Here is a 21,338-nt window from a genome sequence, read left to right as displayed (position 1 = left end):
CTATATAACAGATCAATTGAAAAGTTCTCGACCTCACACATAGATGGCGACAATAGAATTAAATCCATAAGTTTTCTTAGTTAGCCCTAATCCTCAAAAGAGCGTGTATAAATTTGACAGCTGTCGGATCATTAGTTTGTGAATTATAGCATTTTAAGTGAAGCAACTTTTGTTATTGTGAAAGAAATGGATAAAAATGAATTTCGCGTGTTGATAAAATATTACTTTTTGAAGGGAAAAAATACAGTTGAAGCAAAAACATGGCTTGATATCGAGTTTCCGGACACTTCCAAAAAATTCACAAAATGATTTTGAATGACCGTAAATTGAAATTGAATGAAATAGCAGACACTCTAAAGATATTAACTTGACGTGTACATCAAATCATTCACGAATATTTGGGTATGAGAAAGCTCTGTGCAAAGTGGGTGCCGCGCGAGCTCACTCTTGACCAAAAACAACGACGAGTTGATAATTCACAGCAGTGTTTGAAGATGATCAAGCGTATTAAACCCAAGTCGATATGTGACAATGGATGAAACATGGTTACATCATTTCACTCCGAAGTCCAATCGACAGTGAGCGATCTGCACACAATGAACCCTCTCCAAAACGTGGGAAAACGCAACAGTCGGCTGGCAAGGTTCTGGCGTTTCTATTTTAGGATGCGCATGGAATAATTTTCATCGGCTATCTTGAAAAAGGAAGGACCATCAACAGCGACTATTACATAACGTTATTGGACCGTTTGAAGGACGAAATCGTCGAAAAGCGGCCGCATTTAAAGAAAAAGAAAGTGCTGCTTCACCAAGACAATGCACGGTGTCAAATATCCATGAATTGCTTCCTCATCCATCGTATTCTCCAGATCTGCCCCCCAGCGGGTATTTCTTGTTCTCAGATCTCAAAAGAATGCTCGCTGGGAAGAAATTTTCGTCGAATGAAGAGGTGATCGCCGAAACTGAAGCCTATTTTGAAGCAAACGACAAATCGTAGTACAAAAATGGGATCGAAAAGTTGGAGGGTCGATATAACCAGTGTATTACCATTGAAGGGAGTTATGTTGAATAAAAGAAACAAATTTTGCCAAAAAAATGTGTTTTACTATGGTAGGCCGGGGACTTGCAATTGACGTTTTATCTACAGGTTTTGTAAGATATTGATGCGCTAATGGTGAACAAAGAATTTAATTTGATGTCTCTTAGATTGTGCCACAATAGCATTTCCAACATGGAGATTACCAACTAAATAAAATGTTTAAATATGTTAAAAATCTTTGAAATAACTGTGACTCTTAAAAATTGTTTGTTAAAATTATTCATACATTGACCAACCTCGAGGTACCAAAACAATGGTGACAAAATTAAAGGCCACCGCCCTCACCACCGTCACATCTGAGCTATTTTACATGTTTCATTTTGTCATAACTTTATACGTATTAAGGTCGTTGACGATGCAGATGCAACATAATTTTTTTGGGCGATTTCTTCCGTTGTTTCTTCTACTTCGTTTTCTTTTTTTCTCATGTGTTGTTGTTTTCAAAGCGCGAACGACTCGATATTTATGCAGTGTCCGAAATAGGAGGAACTGTGGCAGTAAGTGAATTATTATGTATATGCAAATGATGCCGAAGAGATTCGGTCTCTCTCTCTCTCCTTCTCCCTCCGTCCTCCTTCCACTCGGATGGAAACCACTATAAGAACCTTTATAAAGATAAAATCGTTCACATGCTACCATAATTCACTCAGCGAATGACGTTTCACATGACGTATTCGCGCTGGTTTGTCATGGTGTGCGTTGTTTAATAAGAAAAATAGCTTCTTATCGATGCAAACTATTAAATTACCCGGCTGTGTGTGTTTGGATTTTTTGGATGTTTTACGGCTTGTGGTAAATTTGCGACAAAACGGAGACGTCGTACCATTAAGAACAATTTGTTTTAAACGTTTATATAATAATAAGGAATGTTGTTTCGAGTTTATATAAAAAATATTTATAACGCAGTCATGAATATTGTATGAAGAGTATTGAACATATCGCAATATCAGCTAATGGCTGATCAATTCCATTTTTTAGAGTCCCCCAGTCTAAGGGCTTTATATTTTCCAGGAGATTTACCATTTGTAGCTGATGCAGCGCTTTTGATTTGTATCTCTACTTATTATTATAGCGGATATTTTTTTATCATATAAATTGCTGGACCATTTTCATCGAGACATTATTATTTTATTCATTATTTCTGTTATCCACAATGAATACTAACAAATAAAAATAATATACTGTTAGGTCTATAAATTAATTTAAGTTTTTTTTAAATTTGATGCTTTATTATGAAAAATCAGTATAATGTATTTTATTCAGAGTATTGTCCACCGACATTTTTCCCCATGTTTTAAGGCAATTTACGGATTATATCTCGAAAGAACGATCTTTTGTTTTCATCGGTTTTGCGAAATATGTCGAGCGTTGTCATACTGAAGAATGGTGTTTTTGTGTCTTTGCTCCTATTTCGGTCATTATTCGCGCAGTGCAGACGCACCAATTGTAAATGACAGCGATCCCCATTGATCCATGTTCAAATCCGCGTCTTAAAATTTGTTTGACTGTCCAGAACGCTCTTTATGTTTAGTGTCAAAATGACCACCACCACCACGTTGAAATCGGTATTTATATGTTAAAATTGACGGAGAATTGATGCTATAAGCTTAACATAGCCATTGATGATCTTCAGTCGCCTTTGTCTTCAAGTTGAATTTAAAAGTAAAACTTCCCGCAAATGCCATTTATTCGATACAAATTCAGATATTTTCGACGCGCTGGAGAAGTAATTTTCTCGGTGAAATGACACATACTGAACAACGAATCTATCAGTGAGGCTTCAACTTGAAGTTGGTTACAAATCCTTTAAAATTATTTTATAGACGTGGTATCATCGATCAATAGAAATACACAGCCATACCATGCAACTAAAGGACTAAGACATATTTGAAGTAAAAAAAAGCTTGAGAGTTTTGTGAGATGTAATCTCGTTTACCGAATAATAGAGAAATCTCCGTCAATTATTTAATCAATGGAAGGTAAGACTATAATGTAAAATTCAATGAATAAAAATTATAAAAAAGCGATTGTGAAACATACATCAATGGAAATTATATTCTTGTAAGTTAATAACGTTCTTAAATACACATTACTTTGATATAATTTCGTTAAAGAAAAAGGGACCGTTATTCACGTGGAGTTGGCATTTCCAGCTTTCTATAAGAATCTGAAAATTCTAGAGTGCGTAACTCTAGGAAAGAGTTTTCTCAACTTCTTTCCTAAATAAAAAATAAAAATTAAATTTCCTACTATAGTGGAAATAATATTTAGTGACTGAATCCTTTACGATGAAAATATTAAATAAAAAAATAGAAGAATCAACCATTCAATTCCAAGAATTTTCTTGAGTATTCAGTTAATTTTATCTGGTTTTAATAGGAAAAATAAGGATTTTTTAAAATACATTGAAATTCCCTCCTTCCTCTGACACGAGATAACAACGTATCCAAGTCTCCACTCCTGCCTCTGTCTTTCTCTCTCTATTATTGCAAGCGCCGGATCATGTTATCTCGCTCTACCCACTTTCATGCATACATCGCTAGAAACAGACACATACACTCACCGACATGCGTGGTAGGTGCCGGGACTGCGCACGCCGGCGGCCATGTTGAATTCACGACAGTGTTGCGGTCCGACGCCGGGCCGATTTCGAAACGATTTTCAGCGGTTTCGACTGGAAAATCCGTACGAATTTTTCACCTTTCGGAATGGACGACGTTTTTCCGACCGACTCGCGGTTGCCGCCGTGAAGAACGCGCAACGTGGACGCGGAAGAAACGGCCCGCTACGAGACCAAGAACCGGGCATCTGGCCGTTGCGTAATGGCCACCAATCATTTGGGCAGAAGCAAACATGGCTCGGCGATCATGTGCGGAACCAAAATGGCTCGAACTTCGGGCAATGTATAGTTTTGCGATGTGATGTGGGTTTTTGTGCGACAAATGCGTAAAAAATGGTTTTGTTGTTACTTTTTTATTAATTTATAGCTCCTAAATCGCCCATAGATAAATTAATTAAAGTCAAAAGTGTACGCGTAAATATTACACTCTTCTAAGAACTTACAATGCACGAAATCCCCATAGTAAAAGATAAAATCGTCTTATTTTAACTCAACGTTTGCCCACTTAAAGCTCGTATAGAGGAGTATTTTGTATTTTAACAGCTTATTTCACTTCATATTTAAGAGTTTCGAAAATTGTCATTTTTGTTTCAGAATAATTGATATTTGGATACTTAGAAAAAAGCCAATATAATGAATGGATAGAACTTTTTCTTAATACTAATAATAAAATAGAAAATGCCAATATATTTTTTCTACTTATTTTTTTTTAGAAATATTATTTTATATTTAACAAAGAACATGATTTAAAAAGTAAAATATGTATTTCGAACTTATAAATTATTTAATTGAAATAATTGTAGTAAATTATTGTAGTTTATTAAAGTTGTTTTTAATCCAATTGTTTAGATAAAAATAAAACGTATACCTATATACAATGCAGTGTATATTTTAAAACTGTTTTTAATAAATGATAATTAGGTACATGAATACTATATACAATAAGATATTTTAAAATTTAAAAATACCAAAATATTTATTATTTTGTTCCTTTTAGAAATAGTATTTCATAATATAACATAAAACAACATGATTTAAAAACTAAAATATATATTTTGATCCTATTTTATATATTCCAAATAATTAAATATTATTTAATTGAAGTAATAAGTTTAATAATATTAATGTAGTTTATTAGAAATTGGTTTTAATCCAATTATTTAAGATTAAAGAAACGTATTCCTATATGTAATGTAATGTTGATTTTAAATATTTCTATATTAAATAATATATTTTAAAATAAAAAAATGTCATTACTATTTATTTGTTTAATATATAATATAAATATATCTTTTGAACTTTATTTATCTATTTCAAATACTAATATATTATTTAATTGAAATAATAAGTTTGAGAAAATTATCCTAGTTTATTAGAAATAGTTTTTATCCCTTTATTTAAATTTGATATATTTCCTGTATTTTATGCAATGTATATTTTAAACCTTTTTTTTAATTAACTATAATTACTTTCCAGAACATTGCATTGTAAGACATTTTAAAATAGAAAAGTGTCAATATGTTAATTATTAATATAACGTACCATTATTTAAGATGTAAAGTATATATTTTAAATTTTACTTATCTATTCCAAACAATAAAATATTATTTAATTGAAACCATAGGTTTAATAATAGGAAACAAACTTCTAGTAAAAGCGAATAATTGTTTATATAACACTGAAGACTAAAGTTTTCACTTGTTTGATTCATTAAAAAAATACATTAATAGTAGTGACATGTCAATTTTTATGTTGAAATTTTCTTCATAATAATTAATTATCAATTAATTTAATTTATATGGGAAGCTGTAAAATACTACGAATATTTTATATTAGATTAAAACTATATCACGAGTGAATTCAACTGAGCGTAAAAAAGATACTTTTTGACACATACGTCTCCTTTTTACCAACCAAAGTTTATCTGGACTGTATCTATTGCTTAATATAAGCTAAGAACCTGGGCATCAGCATGAACTCTAACCAAGATTGGCCAGTAATCAACTACGAGACCAGCCCAGAAGATATTTTGTTTTGCCCGCTTTTGTTACTGGCGTGATCTGGATGATTAGTCTTTGTTGGGTCTTATCTTGTTGTATAGATCCATTAATTACAGTGACAAACATACAGTAGATCCCCTGCGGCATTCGAACCTGCAATTGTCGCGGCAGTGGAGGATCGTCCTGTTCTTCTCCCACTGCAATATCAAAGCCGGCCACTTTTTAGTAGATCATTGATAAATTTTATTACATTAAGAAAGCTAACGTTATAAAGTTTATTAAACACTTATTAGTCTGGAAAATTACAATACAAAAGGAAAAAAGTTGAAAATTAGGAGAAAAAGGCGGAACAATGGTGGTCGATATGCAGAATGAATAAATAGTTATGTTAAAAATATGAACGCAGCATTTGTTAATTTCAGTATTTTTACTTCTATAAGAATAAACTGCATCAATTATTGGCATGTAAATAAATATTGTGATAGCCGGCTTGGTTGAAGCAGTCGTAAAGGCGACAGGACTGTCCACCTACTGTTGCAATAGTCGCGCGTTCGAATCCTGTTGGGACATGGTTCTGAGTTTATGTGTCTGATTGTTTAATATTCGTGGTTGTCCTAGGCAAAAGTGCAAAATCCAACAAGGAAAATGATGCCGATCACGCCAGTAACCAGGCTGGATAAGACCGGATGTCTTCTAGGATGATTTCTAAGTTGGTTACTCACCAGTCGGTAGGCTTAATGCTGAGGACCGTAGTTCGGAGGCCACGTTAAATTGTAGGTCCAGTCCAGGTAAATCCCTAGTTTGTAAAAGGATACTTCAAAATATATTTTTAAAAAATTGTGTTAAATATCACATATAACTGATAAATGATATGTTATTACTAAATAAAACATAAAGAATATCGATATTTTTTTTCTCCGATATATCGGTACTTTTCTCAGTGACCGACGCACGTATTGTAATGTGACCCCCTACTCAGGCATTTGAAATTTTGGGATGTGATTGTCTATATATAAGTGAGTAAATTATTTTGACTAGATTTCACTCAGATAATTACATTAAATTTACTTGCAACAAAGATTTTGGATTACATAATGCATTGATAAATATAAGGGATGGCGAGGACTGTTTTATATCGAACTGTGTCACAATAAATCCCCAAAACGAGGACAATTTTTCATCGATTTGCTAAATTTAGAATTGGCCCCGACAACGCGCGGCGATATTACCGAATTTATTCGTTTCAGGCGTTGACCGTTTCCCATTCGCGCGTTCCCGGCTTCCTTCCTCTCCGTTCCGAGTCTAGAAGAGAGAGCCGTGGAGGAGAGGAAGGAAGAGAAAAAATAAGCGTGTAACAATTTATCGGCCGACGAGAGGAAAATTATATCGCACGGCGTCGAAACTTAAAAGCGTAACTCTCTGGGATTAAACGACGTTCAGTCAGCGGGATCGTAAAAAAAGACCGTTTGGCTCTAAGCGAAACGGCCTGTTTCGAACCATAAAAAAATGATTCGGAAAAATGAACACGTCTCTCCTTCGTCGCACTTTTCGTGGGGAGCGCGTGCTGGTGCTCGGAGGGGGCGAGGGAAGGGCGGGAGGTGGTCGATGGAAAAACGTCGTTCGTTTTCCCGGGTAGCGTGGAACGGTCGTCCGTCTTCGTCGTGACGGTAAATCTGCCCGCGTTCCTCTCCTAAATCCGTCGTCGACTTTCCTTTGCGCGGCGACGCTAGAACGCCGCCCGAATTTCGAAATGCACACCACCACCTCCTACGCACGTGCACGAACACGATTTTTCAGTGCTGTCAAAAATAAATATATATGTAACGCGTAATAAATCCGGTCAATTATTTTCCGGAAACGCTGATGCCGACGTCTGATCACTATTTCAGTCGGATTTATATGGATTACGGCCGGGTTTCGTTGGAGTTTTACGGGGCAAAATGAAAAATTTGGGGAAACTGGGGTAGTGCGAACAATTATCGATAATCGATGTCGATAATTGTATTGTATGTAATTATATTAGTAATTCCCTTTTAATGGAACTATGATGCAAACATTATTGGCAAATTAATTTATTATTATTGTTCTGCTACAAGTACAGAAGCAAGATGAGAGCGAGATAAATACATCAGTACATATTTCTTAAATCGTACTGTCTTCATCACATAGCGATAAGTATTGGTAATTAAACGAAGAATTTTGTTTTGGTAGCATTGAATTACTAGTCGATTGGATGTCTTATTGCGACACCTCTTTGGCACCCCACAAGATCAAATTGACTGATAAACCTATGTCTTTGACCATAGATCAAGCTGGAAGTATCTGCCGACTAACAAGTAAAGTTCGTTAATTTTAAGTATAAGCTGTCTTGCTTGTTGTCTTAAGTAACATGTTATTCAAGCGGCATGGACCTTTCTTGTTCTTGGTTTATTTCTAACTTGGTTTGTCAAAATCTGGTCTCATAGAGTTGTGTTTTAAAATCTTTTTAAAAACTGTTAATAATAATACTTAAACGATTTGTAAAATTTTCGATAAATTATATAGTATAGTTGTGGTACTTAGTCGTCTCTATGGTGTTAAATCTCAAGAGCCGCTGAATATTTGCATTATGAAGTTGACTGAGCCCAACAGGAAGAGTTGGGATTTGAAGCCGGAAATGTAATTAACAATGAAGAATTTGTAGTAAAGATATAGCCTGTAGAAAATCAAAAGCGAAATTCTTTTTTTTACTCTTTGTGATTCCACATTCTGCCCTATAGGCAATAAGTATTTGTTATGCCTATAATAAAAAAAATATTAAACGTTTTAGTCTACGCACTTCACTATCACGTCGCATATTTAGCTGGTTAGCGAGTACATAGGGATGTACTAACATTTTTTCGAAGTACCTCACACAAACACGTTGAATTATACTCGTTAGAGGTTCTAGAGGAATATCGCGTTTTATCACTTTATTTGAAATATAGCACGGAGCATCAACGATGGCACGCAACACTTTATTTTGGAACCGTTGAATGATGGATATATTAGATTTGCTAGCGGTACCCCATAGTTGGATTCGATATGACCAAATAGGCTTGAGTATAGATTCTTACAGCAACACCTTGTTATCTAACGATAACTTGGATTTGATCGCCCGATGAGCCAAAACAATTAATATAATTTCAGTGGAAGTTGTTTTCGTTTAGAGAGTATGTCCTTCTTCCAGGTTAGGCGTCGATCCAAGTGCATACCAAGATATTTAACTTGCTCTGCTTGGGGGAGTTGACGATGATTGATATTCACTGGTGGACATGTTCTTCTACGCAGGGTAAACGTTACATGGGTGGATTTTCTTTCATTGACTTTAATGCGCCATGTCTTCAACCATAATTGTATTTGATCCATTTGATTGATGCTGTGACCGGTCTTCATGGGATGCCAATATTGCTGTGTCATCTGCGTATGTCGCCACAGTAGTCATATTTGTGGTGCGCAGATCGGCCGTATACAGAAGATACAGTACTGGACCCAGTACACTACTTTGCGGAACTCCTGAATATATGGGATTTAATTCGGTATGTTCATCGCCTTGATTTACACTAAAATGTCTATGGGCGAGATACGATTTAGTAACTGATAGTCTGGATAAGGGAGAAGTTACAAAATATAAAAGCGAAATAAAAATATTAGAAAATCTTGGTTGGAGGTTAGAAAGTACTACCGCAATATTATATAAATAAACTGATACTGCAACGTCTAGACTTAGTCATTAATAGGCGTTGAAGCACTAGTAGAAGCAACATAAGTTTATGACATGAAGGCTTCATTGATGAAAGAGACGAATTCATCAATTATTCCATATAATCATATAGTCCATATTTGGCATCCACCGACTTTTATTAATTTTTATTAATTCCTCGTATGCAAAATTCTTGAAAGCAATAGTGATAATCGGTCATAACTCTAACTTATAAACCACTGTCGCTGTAAATTAACTCTAGTTTTTAGATGTACTATAATGTTAAAATAAATTATATTTGATAACATATTTGTTTAATTATTTCACTAAAATATTATTTATTGAATATTGAAACTGAACTAAAACTCAAACTTTAAAACTCAGTTTTAATCAAAATAACCAGTGGTCAAATATATGTGGTGGTAGTAGTAGAGAATGAAGATAATAAAAGATTTTACATTCGGTTTATAAAAATGTGACAGTAGGAACAAATCGTCGTCAGGAAAACGTTGACGAAAATGTAAAAATAAACATTATTTGTACGAAGGTTTAAAATCACTATGTTTATTTGCAAGCAAATAAACTGATGAGCTGTAAGAAAATACCTAAAATACCTTGTACTCTTTAATATACGACTATTTAGGTTTTCGCGTGAATTGAATACAAATAATCCCACACAAAGAATCAATATTTACGTTTTCATCGGTAATTAATAATGTCTTATTTCCAATAATATTTGTCTGCTGTTATTTTGACGTGGTACTGAAGTAAGTATATTTTGAGATGATTTCAAGGAATCAAACGACCGACACTCAGATGTTTACCAAAACAATTGTATTGATTCATGAAACTTTAAAAACATTCGCAATAATAATGTAAATTATCATAAAGTCTTTCAAACTAATGAAGTTGGTTGTTTTTTATATATCGGTATTGTATTGAACTAATGCTGGTTCAATTTTGCTATTGAATATGTAAATTTTCTGTCGTAGAAGCTATATGAGTTTAAATATGTCGACATATGTATTTATCAATGTAGTTACTCAATAGCAGTGCACTAATGGATTATTGGTTACGATAAAACACTATTCAGGATCAATTGTTCTTATTGTCAATCGATTTTAGCTGTAGTTGTTCGTTTAAATATTAATTTCATTCCAAAATCGGTTACTTTTCGCTTAGAATATTAATAAAATGGACGAAATGATAACGGAAGATCTTCATATCGACTTCTTATCATAAGAATCAGGCATTGATAGAAGTATCAGTTCAATATTGCCTAAACCATATGATTGATGGATGAAGCGAACACTTCGGCTATCATCTCAGATAAGTAGCAATTCGTCAGTCGTATTCGATAATCAATAAATTATTCGCATAATTTATTGGACGTATTCGGCATATACTAGCTTTTTATTACCGCTTGTTACGAGTATAAAATTATCACATTCGGAAACTCTTCGAAAAATTAATTTAAAGCGTCCATAGTAATGATGATTTCGTACAGAAAGTTTAAAAAATCAATAGAACCTACTCTAACAATAATTCATATTGACAAATAAGTATTTTTAACACGTAATCTGGACATTAACTGTAAACTATGTTCGTTTCTAAGGGGCACGTTTTAAGCAGTTATAGTGTAAATCTTAATATGGAATATTTTTAATCAAACTCTATACATTGATTTAAAACGGAATTTTGTTTTATTTCAGACCTTCGTTTTTTTTCATATTTTAATGCTTTCAAGTATGTTTTCACCGGTTTTGCAACATATAGTCGAGCACTGTTATGCTGAGGAATAACATTGTTGTGTCCTTGATCGCATTTCGGCCGCAGTATTCGAGTCAAACGCATGTATTGTAGTCCTATCGATATTTTAATAGAGACTTGTGAGTTTTGTCCGGGAAGTTCTTTGTTTTTGGTGTTAAAATCGCCACATTTAAAGTGTCGAAACCAGAAACCATGTTGAAATCGATGGAGCATGATTGCAATAAGCTTCACATTGGATTTAATTAGCTTTAGCCATCGCTACCTTCAAATTGAAGTAAAAATGTAAAACTTCCTGCAGGTGCTATTTACTCGGTATAAATACTGACATTTTCAACGCACTGAAAATACTTTTTGATCACACTTCGACGAAGTAACACATATTCAAAAGTGAAGCCTGTCAAGTGAAGTGTGAAGTATATCAGTGGGGTGTTACTCAACATTAATGCAGAGTAGCACAACCTAGTATAAATCCTTTAAAATTAATTTATAAATATGATATCTTCAAATTAGCGGGGTAAAATAGAAATTCATTCAACTAAAAAATAATTTTTGAAATTAACACCATATTGCCAATACTGATGTTTTTATTAGTGCAAGCGTCTTTGTTTTCGAGAGATATATACTTAATTTTACACCTAATAGTTTAAGTATGGTAATAATAGGAAGCAAATATACTATATATCGATTTTATCCCTATAGTTTGGTTGGAGATGTGAAATATATAAAAAGGTCCATCAGAACAAATCCAGAAACTGGCAAGTCTGTCGCGCGACCGCCCGGTTAATTTTAATACAACAAAACGACGTTGGCGACGACGGCAGCGCAAGAATAAAAAAAATATCGTCCGCAATAAGGTCGTGAGTAAAATAGAGTTGTCGTTTTAAGTTATGCCGCCGCGTGTACCACAGCCAACACATACGTTATCTTGCCAGGTCGCTTTGCACAAATGAAATAAATACATAAATAAATAAATATTTACATGTGCGGTGTGTGGAGTTGACGGCGGCTTTTAGATCCTAATCGGATATAGCGGTTCCTTTCGCTTGCCTTCTGCCCCCTTGTCCATCCACTGTCGGACTTCATATATCGTCTGTGTACAGGCTAATGCGATTTTTGGCGCTCGATACCGCCCGTTATTTTTCGAACAAGTGACAGACCTGTCAGCGCGTTCGCAAATATTTCGGGAAAAAAGCATTAAGCAAGAGTAATTATAAGCTCTTTACTGGATTAATACCATTAATTAAAAGACGAAGACGTTCTAACGCACATATGCTTTCAATTAAATGAAAGTTAGTAGTTCAAGATACAATTTATAATATATTCAATAAAGAAGTTTAAAATATTATTCACGGTAGAATTTTAATAAAGGCAAACACACGTTTTTTTTTAATTGTAATAAACGTTTGAGCTCCAAGAGCAGCTGAACATAACAATCAAAATGGCTCAAATTTTGGAAACAGAAAATCCACAAAAAAACCTAAGGAATAATTTTCCAGCGTAAACTTTCCTTTACTGAAACCAATTTATTATCGAAAAAGGACTTTATTTCGACCTCAAGTACAAGTACCCGAAGTACAATAAGCTGCTTCGAAAGCTTATCGTGTATCGAATTATGTTTCCTCTCCTGCGTAGATCAAGTAAACTACCAATCTCAATTAAAATCCTTAAAAAATTCTGAATTCCCTCCCTTCCAACTCTACTACCGTCTTATTGCTCCATTGTGATAACAGTTTACCGATTTGTAATTAAGGAAAATCTTCATACCATTGTCGAGTCATCGTGTCCATAGGGGTTCCTACCACAATTCCGATTCCAAAAGGTAAATTGCACACTGCAAGCCCGAATAACAAGACTCAAAAACAATTGTAATATATTCAGAGTACAAGTAACTTAATACCAACTAAAATAATTAATATTACATTTTCCCCCGAATTTACAAACGGTGAGTTCCAAAGTCAAATTTTTAAATATTTTGTCAAAAACTGATATAGTAATTATTTTTCTTGAAAATTTTAATCACCTAATAAAAGAAATACTTCTTATTTCTGATTATTTATGTTATATTTTCCACTAAAAAATGGCACGTGGTTTTCGCCATACTTTATACTTTGATTAAATGTCATATCAGCGCTTGGGGTCATGGTAATATCATGGTTTAATCGCGTGAGGTTTTATTGATGTGGATACATATTATTTCCAAGCTCCTGGTCGATTCTGAAAATGATTTCAGCAGGGTCCAATGCTCTCAGATGGTTGTAAAATTGCTTTACTATATAATCTCATACAAAGAAGTTCAAAAGTAGAGTATATTCGGCATTTCTGTCTGATAATGGTTAAGATTTTTTGTATCGAACCGTTCAGTGCAATAAATTATGCACTTTCTAATTTCACAACTGTTTTTTAGGGCTAGTATATTCCTAAAAAATATAGAAAGTTGCTTCTTAAAATAACTGACACCTGAGGTTTTTACAGGTATGAAGTTTGCCATTATTCTTCAATAAATTCTAATGCAAAACCATAACAAATTTAACAATTCACACACAGGATATTTTGAACGGGTCACTTTTTTACTAAAAATTGAAACAGGTAGTATCATTTAGCTGGTAAGTAGACATAACCATCCGAAATTCGTAAGTAGCTTCCGAATATCTTTAAAACATTAATAATAATCGTATCTAACTACTCTGTAACTTACTCTGTACATATTCCAAATATTACATTTATGTATTTTTATATTTAACAGTACAATTGTTCTCCAGAAAGTTTAGAGCAATAAATCACAATTTCTATTTTCATGGTAGTGCGTTTTTTAAATATACAGAAAGTTAATTCTAAAAAACTGACCCCAATTTTTTCAGGTATACATACTTGTTCATTCGGACTAATAGCGGTATGAAACCAGAACAAATTACTGGGATAATAAAAGGACCATTTTTTTGAGTGAAAGTTTACAACTGGTTCCTGGGTACCGTTAGTTGTAAGTTTGACTAAAATCATTGAATCGAGCACGGACGATTGGTGACGTAGTTTTTCACAGTCGGTGTTCTAGTGAGTGACTAGTGTTATAACCTGTGCTTGATACCGTAAGTCCGTTAAATATTCTTACACTATCACCAACTTGTTGATTCTATTGCCGAACCAGACGTACAATCTGGATAAACTCATAGCGGTAACGAAAAAACGGTGCACCGAAGGAATGTGTGTAAATCGAGCTTATAATGACGGCAGCGTCTCAAGTGTCGTTTTTTTTTGTTTCGCATGTTCAAGCCCACTTATAATTGGTCTGGTGTTTCTCTTCAAGAGTCGTTTAATTCAATTTTAGCGCCTGTAGTGTTAGAACCGAAGCGGCGCGCTGGTATAATTAAGGCGAATGTATGAAGCGCCATACAATAATCTTTAACAACATTATTTCATTAATATTCATGCAAACGGACGCTCTAATATAACATGACTGGTGTAATATTTCCCGTATATTACAGAGTTTATTAGTTTCAATTAAATCGTATGACATGTGTATGTTTAATTTTAAGAACGTTTATAATGATGATTTGGTTGTAGGACCAAAAATTGTTAAATACTTAAATAATAATGTCTTTGTTTTCTATAAAATATATGAAAGTTTAGTGCTTTTTAGTTAACCTAAAATACAGTGATGAAAGCTGGAAGGTATATTTTGAATATCATTAATTTCTTTTTTAATCGAGCGAATATTTTTTTGCGGGATTTCTAGAAAAAAATCAACCTGTGGCAACGTTGCGGGCTCCTAAATCATTGCCGACGGCGTGGAGCGCGCGGCGCACTATTGCCAAATCTCCCGTCCCGAGTGGCCGATAACCGGTCCCATTTCGGGCCTTGGTAAGCGTTAGCGTCGGCCATTTCACCTTTACGATGATGCTGCCGCTCCATTTACACTTCATTTCGTTGGATTTTTATATCAGGCCCCTTCTGTTGTCGTACGTCCGAATTTGTTTGGTCGCCAATTGAGTTTTGCCATCTTTCCGCCCTGTGGCGCGAATAAACTTTTTTTATCGACGATTACGCGTTTACTAAATGACTATTTTCGCTCACATCGTCACACCTAAATGAAAACAAGTTGTATGTTCTTTTATAAATATTTAAAATTCGAAATATTTAACCTCATTAAGACAAAAATGTTTTATTTACTGATGGTGGAAGCAGAAGAGGATTGTGTCTTATAAGCTGTTCAAAATTATTATTAATGAAACTATGCCTCTCAACCACCCTGCAGGTTCTTCACTGAAATGCCTTGCCACATTCGTCTTATTCGCCAGATATCGTTCCGTCAGACTTGTTCAGGTCAATAACCCATTCACGTAATCCGTCCAATTTTAAAGAACAGTTCGAAAATAATTTAGCTAATATATAGCTTAGTAAAAAAATCTTTAAAATTAAATACCCTATAAAATGTACTCGAGTAATCAATTATGAATAAGCCTGAATTTTATCATTAATACATACATAATTCCATCTTTATTGTCTTAACATTATTGATTTATTGAAAGGATTTCTGAAACATTTTAGATTTTTTATTCATAGTATTTCATTAGGTTTATCAGTTAATAAATTAATGAAATAAAGAGCTTCAGAGTTCAGAGCTTTTATAATAACAATTACAAAAAGGAAATCAAAATGGTAATGGCAATAGAGAGACCTGGAAGATTATAAAATTTAACAGTATAACCCATAAACTAATTTATTTAAATTTAGAATAATTTCCAACAAAATTTATTTATTATGTATTAAAACATCCAATTAGTGTTGATCATGCAGGCGTTGGCGGGACACAAGGCGTGTAAAGATGAATAAACAAAACATAAATCGAAACCTAATCGATTAAAATAAAAATGCGGTCTTACCTCTGTACAATCCTGAAATAGAAAAAAAGAAAAATGTTAAAACATATAAAGCAAAAGCATTAGCAAACATGCAACTGCACAATCGAACTTTTTAGATTTTTTTTGTTCTTATTTGATTTATACTTTAAGACATTCAGGAAATTCTGTAAAAAAATAAAGGAACACCAAAAAAAATCTAAAAAATTAACAAAATACAAACATCATGCAAAAGTTAACTATAATTTCAATATACATAACAAAACAATATATTAATTCACTAAAATGTGTAAAAAAAGTCAGTTAGTATTCGCGTGACTTAATAATTAATTATCCAAATCATTGTATTTTTGACTGGTTAAAAATTATGATAATATTGTCTGTTGATTGTTAGTATCAAACAACACAGAGCTATAAATAATATCGGGCGGATAATGCTAGAAAGCATAAACATAATTTAAAATATACTTCGATACAAAACAACAATATTAAATAGAAAAAAAAATTGAAACGTTTCAGATAATTCACATTGATCAAGAAGTCCATATGAAACGCATTTTTTACTGAACAGACCTCGACTGTTTGGCTAAATATAATATGCAGCATATGCTGAATTAGAAACCCACTAGCCAAGCAGTGTGTTATTCGTATGATTGATTGTGTATTGTACTTGAAAACTTGATGCTGCTGTAGGTAATTCGATATTAATTGAAATTAATATACCAATACAACAATAGCTACAGAAAAACTAACATCATATATAATGACGCTGCTGTTTTTAAATAATAATAATGTAAACAAGAGTAGAACGTGAAACATAAAGATACAATTAAGTGATAATTACTTAATAAAAAGAACGATTATACATTAACAACAATAAATAAGCCATTTAAAAAGCTTATTACTAAAGCTAGAACACAAAATATGAAAAACAAGCGAAAGTGTGAGCACTCATACCTAGTGATTCATTATAGTTAAAAATCGAGAAAACGCTAAGTTTGGACACAAATAAAACTGCAAATATTAGGCTGCAACCAACCCATCAGACAGATGTTTTCAACCAAAAAAAGACGCGTAATTATAGACATATTGATATACAACTGTTTTTCTACAATTAACTCTGTTTTGGTTATAACATAGCCTTTTGCATCAATCTAATGTTTTGAGCAATTATCGATGATGAACCTGACATTGAATTTGTCATTCATCATCCACACAACAACATACAAATTTATAAACTTACATTTCTCTCTGGTAATGGAGGAGCATTGAGAACTTGTGAAAAATCGAGAATTTTGGCGGATTGTGCGATATTCACATTACATTATTCGGAATACAGTATTAGAGAGAAGAATAAGATAATATATTATATCAATACTGAAATTAACACTTTAACTGACTTAAGAACAAAACAATAAACATCAATTAGTTTAAAAATAATACATCATATCGTCCCATTACTTATATAATGCCCTTACACGAAATAGTTTTTGTTAGTCCTCAATAATATTGAATAGTATAGAAAAAGTATAGAAATCATTAAAAACATGGCAGTTTGTGTAAGTAAGTGGTTGAAAAAGGTTTCACTATCGGAAACATCGATATCGATTAAACCTTGAACAAACAAAACCGAGCGGGAGGAACAGGCAGGAGTCGCACCGGGAGAGAGAAATTATATTGAATTCATCTTAGAGCCCCCGTGGAACGGCAACGAAACGAACACTTAAAGTGGCAAAATTTATATTGGACAAGAGCCAGCCGAACCCACTCAGCACAAAAAGAAATCTATGGGGTTGTTTCAAAAGTCATTAGGCACAAGCTTTGCATATTGCCATTGGGGCTGATACGCCATTCTCGATGCCTTTCTAGCTGACGGCTACACGATATTTCAGCCAAAAATTCGATTTGAATTGGTTTGCGCCCACATAAATTTTCCTGGATCTTGTTACGAAACGAGAATATGATGAAGGGTATCTGAACGGAAGGAAAAACGGCCCTGACTGGGTGGGGGAACAGGGGATCGAAGGTTATTTGGATAAAGAATCAAATAAATTTAGGAATTCTCAACGAACTAAGAAAATTTAAATATAATTTTGCATCAAAATTAGTAGTTTTATTTATAGAATACATTAAATTGAACTCTAGGATATGATATTTATCCAGGTTACTTCTCATTGATATTGTTGATTTTGGAGTAAAAAAGAAGCCATTGAAGGTCAATGGATGTCAAATTATGATGACACAGCATAGTTTGACATAGATGACATGGCATAGTTTTTGGCCAATGATACTAAATTATTGGAATTGAAGTAAATCTAACTGTTGTGTCTCCCAAGTAATTAATACCTTATACAAAAATTTATTTATCAAATAGTTTCACTACAGTTGAATTATTCTTTGTCAACTATAACTACAACCTTTAACATTAAAAATATGACAATAATAATGATAACCATAATTCTACTGCATCAAGCACTTCTAGTTCTACTGGTTATAAAACAATTTCGTCTCATGCCTTAAAAAAGTCTATTGCTAGACTATATTTAAAAAAAAACTAGTTATCCACGTAGAGACATAATTGGTACGACATTTGTCATCATAAATCCAATTATTACAAGTTGATTTTAATTAAATTCGCCAGAGAGTTTCGTTAAGAACGAGGGAAAGGACGAACAACGTACGAAGGAGAAGAAGAAATAGGAGAAAAAAAAAACACACAATTCCAAAAGTAACCGTACTCGTATTTCCAGCGGAGAGCGGCCCAACTTTTCTGCGGGAAAATGCGAATTATACCGATAAATTTCCTTGAGAGTTGCGTTTTCTTATGCAGCCAAGATATATAGAGAAAGGAATAATTTTACGACGAAAAATTGGACTCGTAAAACCGTTCCGAATGTCGTTTTGGAACCCGCGAAAGAACCGAGAGAGAGGATGATTATCTATCTATCGCGATTGCGGAGTAGGCCATGGATGGATGGTCGATTTTTTTTACGTTTCGACGTTTCCTTGTTCCCTTCCCGCTACTGTTGATATAAACGACGGAAAATTCCGATTTTCAACTGTTATTTTTGACTATTCTCGCTTGTTGGAACGAATAATGGAGATCAGATGTTCTATTTGTGGCCTTCATTAAGATGCACGAGACGTAAGATGCCTTCGCGTTTAATTTATCGATACCTCGTTTGGACATTTGTCTAGATAACTTGCCAATTGTTATTCACGAATGGTATCGGCTTAATGACATCATGAGAGAGATTGTAAAATATCGATACACATTAAGGCTCTGTTAACTTCCGATATAGGAAATATTCCATTAAATTAAATGAGGTATGAAGAATTTATTTCAAGGTAATTTTAGAATATTTAAATTTGATTTCGTTGATACTTATTGGAAAACAGTTTACTGATTCTTAACATCATCCATTCCGATAACAAGTAAAAGCAAATAGGATATCAAAAATTAAAAAATAAAAGAATAGCAATATTTTTGTGATGGTGAAAATATAACTTAAACTTGCACAGAAATATATTATAATCACTAATACTTGAAGCATGAAAAACTGTATAGATAAGATCATTGTTTATAAGTAAGCAGTGACAATGGCACTTACGAATAGTATAAAAACTTGTTTTAATAGTTTCATTGTCATTTAAAACATTTGTAATTTAGTCAGAATAAAAGTCTTCTAAGTTAGTTTAAAAAATACATTGTAACCACACTAAGAAAAATAAAAAAATCTCTTATAGAAATCGACAAAAGTTGATCTCAATGACTAAAACAATTATTGGACGAACAAGAAAATAAATTCAGTGTACCATCTGAAGATCGACAACATCTCCCTAATTCTCTTAAAACATCTGAATACATTTATACGCACGCAACTTCACTTTTCAATTATTCAAAACGATTTTGTGGATTTTTTTGATGTTTTCTGGTGTTATCACCTCATTTGGACGTCCACTGTCCACGCAGAGGATGATCGTTTTGATTCCGAAGTAAAATGATGGATCCATATTTTATTCATTGTCACATATCGACGCAAAAATTCCAGTTTGTTACGTTTAAACATGGCCAAACACTGCTCAGAATCATTAATATGTTCTTGTTTTTGGACAGTGAGTAAACGCGGTACCCACTTTGAAAATAGCTTTCTTATAGTCCAATGCTCATGTAATGTAAAACCAACACGTTCTTTTAACACGCACGCAACTTCACTCCTCAATAATTCAAAACGATTTTGTGGATTTTTTTGATGTTTTCTGATGTTATCACCTCATTTGGACGTTCACTGTATTTCTGCATCATCGGTGTCTCTACGGCCACGTTTGAAGTCGGCAAACCAACGTTTTCTTATTGTTTCTGTTGACTTCTGCTTTTCCATCAAGGAGCAGTGTAAAATTAAAACACGAAATTGTTGATCCATTGTTTTGAAAATAAATGTAGTGTCACCCTTAGCACAGTAACTCACAAATTTATAGTAGTAGAATATCATGAAATTTTAAGAGCTTTCTTTTGAAGGTTACTACTAAATGAAAATGCGGGGAATGCAATTAAACTAGCAACATCTATGTGTTAGGCCCGGGACATATGTAGTTTTACAATTAGTTAAAATTCTAATTTGTATCAAATGTAGTAACTCATATATTCTAAATAATTACGTTTATTCTAGTATAATATTCATGAATTTCTCTCTAATATTTGTATGACAGATGTCAAAAACAATAGCATAATTCAACATTTTTGTAAATACGTTTTTTTTTCTTCAAATGCGGCCGTTTTTCGGCGATTTCGTCCTTCAAACGGTCCAATAACGCTATGTAATAGTCATAATTGGACTTTTTGGAATTGGTAATTGGAATTTTGTAATTTTTGTAATATCTCCATAACAAATTTTGTACAATTCTGGTCAACTTCAGAAATGTAATTATCTGAATTTGAGTGACATAAAATTACAAGCATGAAACATTGAAATAATAATTTAAAAAATACCAAAAATAACTAAACTATTCTTAATATCAACTGTTAATCTAATCACTATTAACAAGGGAAAGGAAAATGAAACGGATAAATCCATCAAGTACCCCAACACCCTCATTTGTTTTAACACATGATCGATATAAACATAATCCATCCAGACGTTGTTTTGTCTATAGCCAGCCGGATGTTCATCACGCTTCCAACCACCATCACCCCTCATCATTCCTTCGCAAAATCGTCCCGGATAATCCACCCCCACGTCCTCCCCACCTCCGTCGTTCTCGTCGAACATCATCTC

At 33.4% G+C, this 21,338-nt stretch overlaps 1 protein-coding gene across 2 annotated transcripts in view; it reads right to left on the bottom strand.

Annotated features, from left to right (window-relative positions):
- Positions 1 to 21,338, bottom strand: part of Ubx (ultrabithorax) — a 349,089-nt gene that overhangs the window by 201,440 nt on the left and 126,311 nt on the right. The window contains exon 2 of one of the 2 annotated variants that reach the window (XM_076410231.1): positions 16,087 to 16,098. The exons of the other annotated variant lie outside the window; for it this stretch is intronic. Within the exon in view, the coding sequence (XP_076266346.1) occupies positions 16,087 to 16,098 (12 nt within the window). The remainder of the gene's footprint in view (positions 1 to 16,086; positions 16,099 to 21,338) is intronic. 2 annotated transcript variants of the gene reach the window in all.

Source organism: Rhynchophorus ferrugineus, unplaced genomic scaffold (genome assembly GCF_030347505.1).
Source record: "Rhynchophorus ferrugineus isolate W39M unplaced genomic scaffold, kcgeb_rfMv2 rfM1, whole genome shotgun sequence".
NCBI classification, from domain to species: domain Eukaryota; kingdom Metazoa; phylum Arthropoda; class Insecta; order Coleoptera; family Curculionidae; genus Rhynchophorus; species Rhynchophorus ferrugineus.
This window is presented reverse-complemented; position numbering and strand designations above follow the sequence as displayed.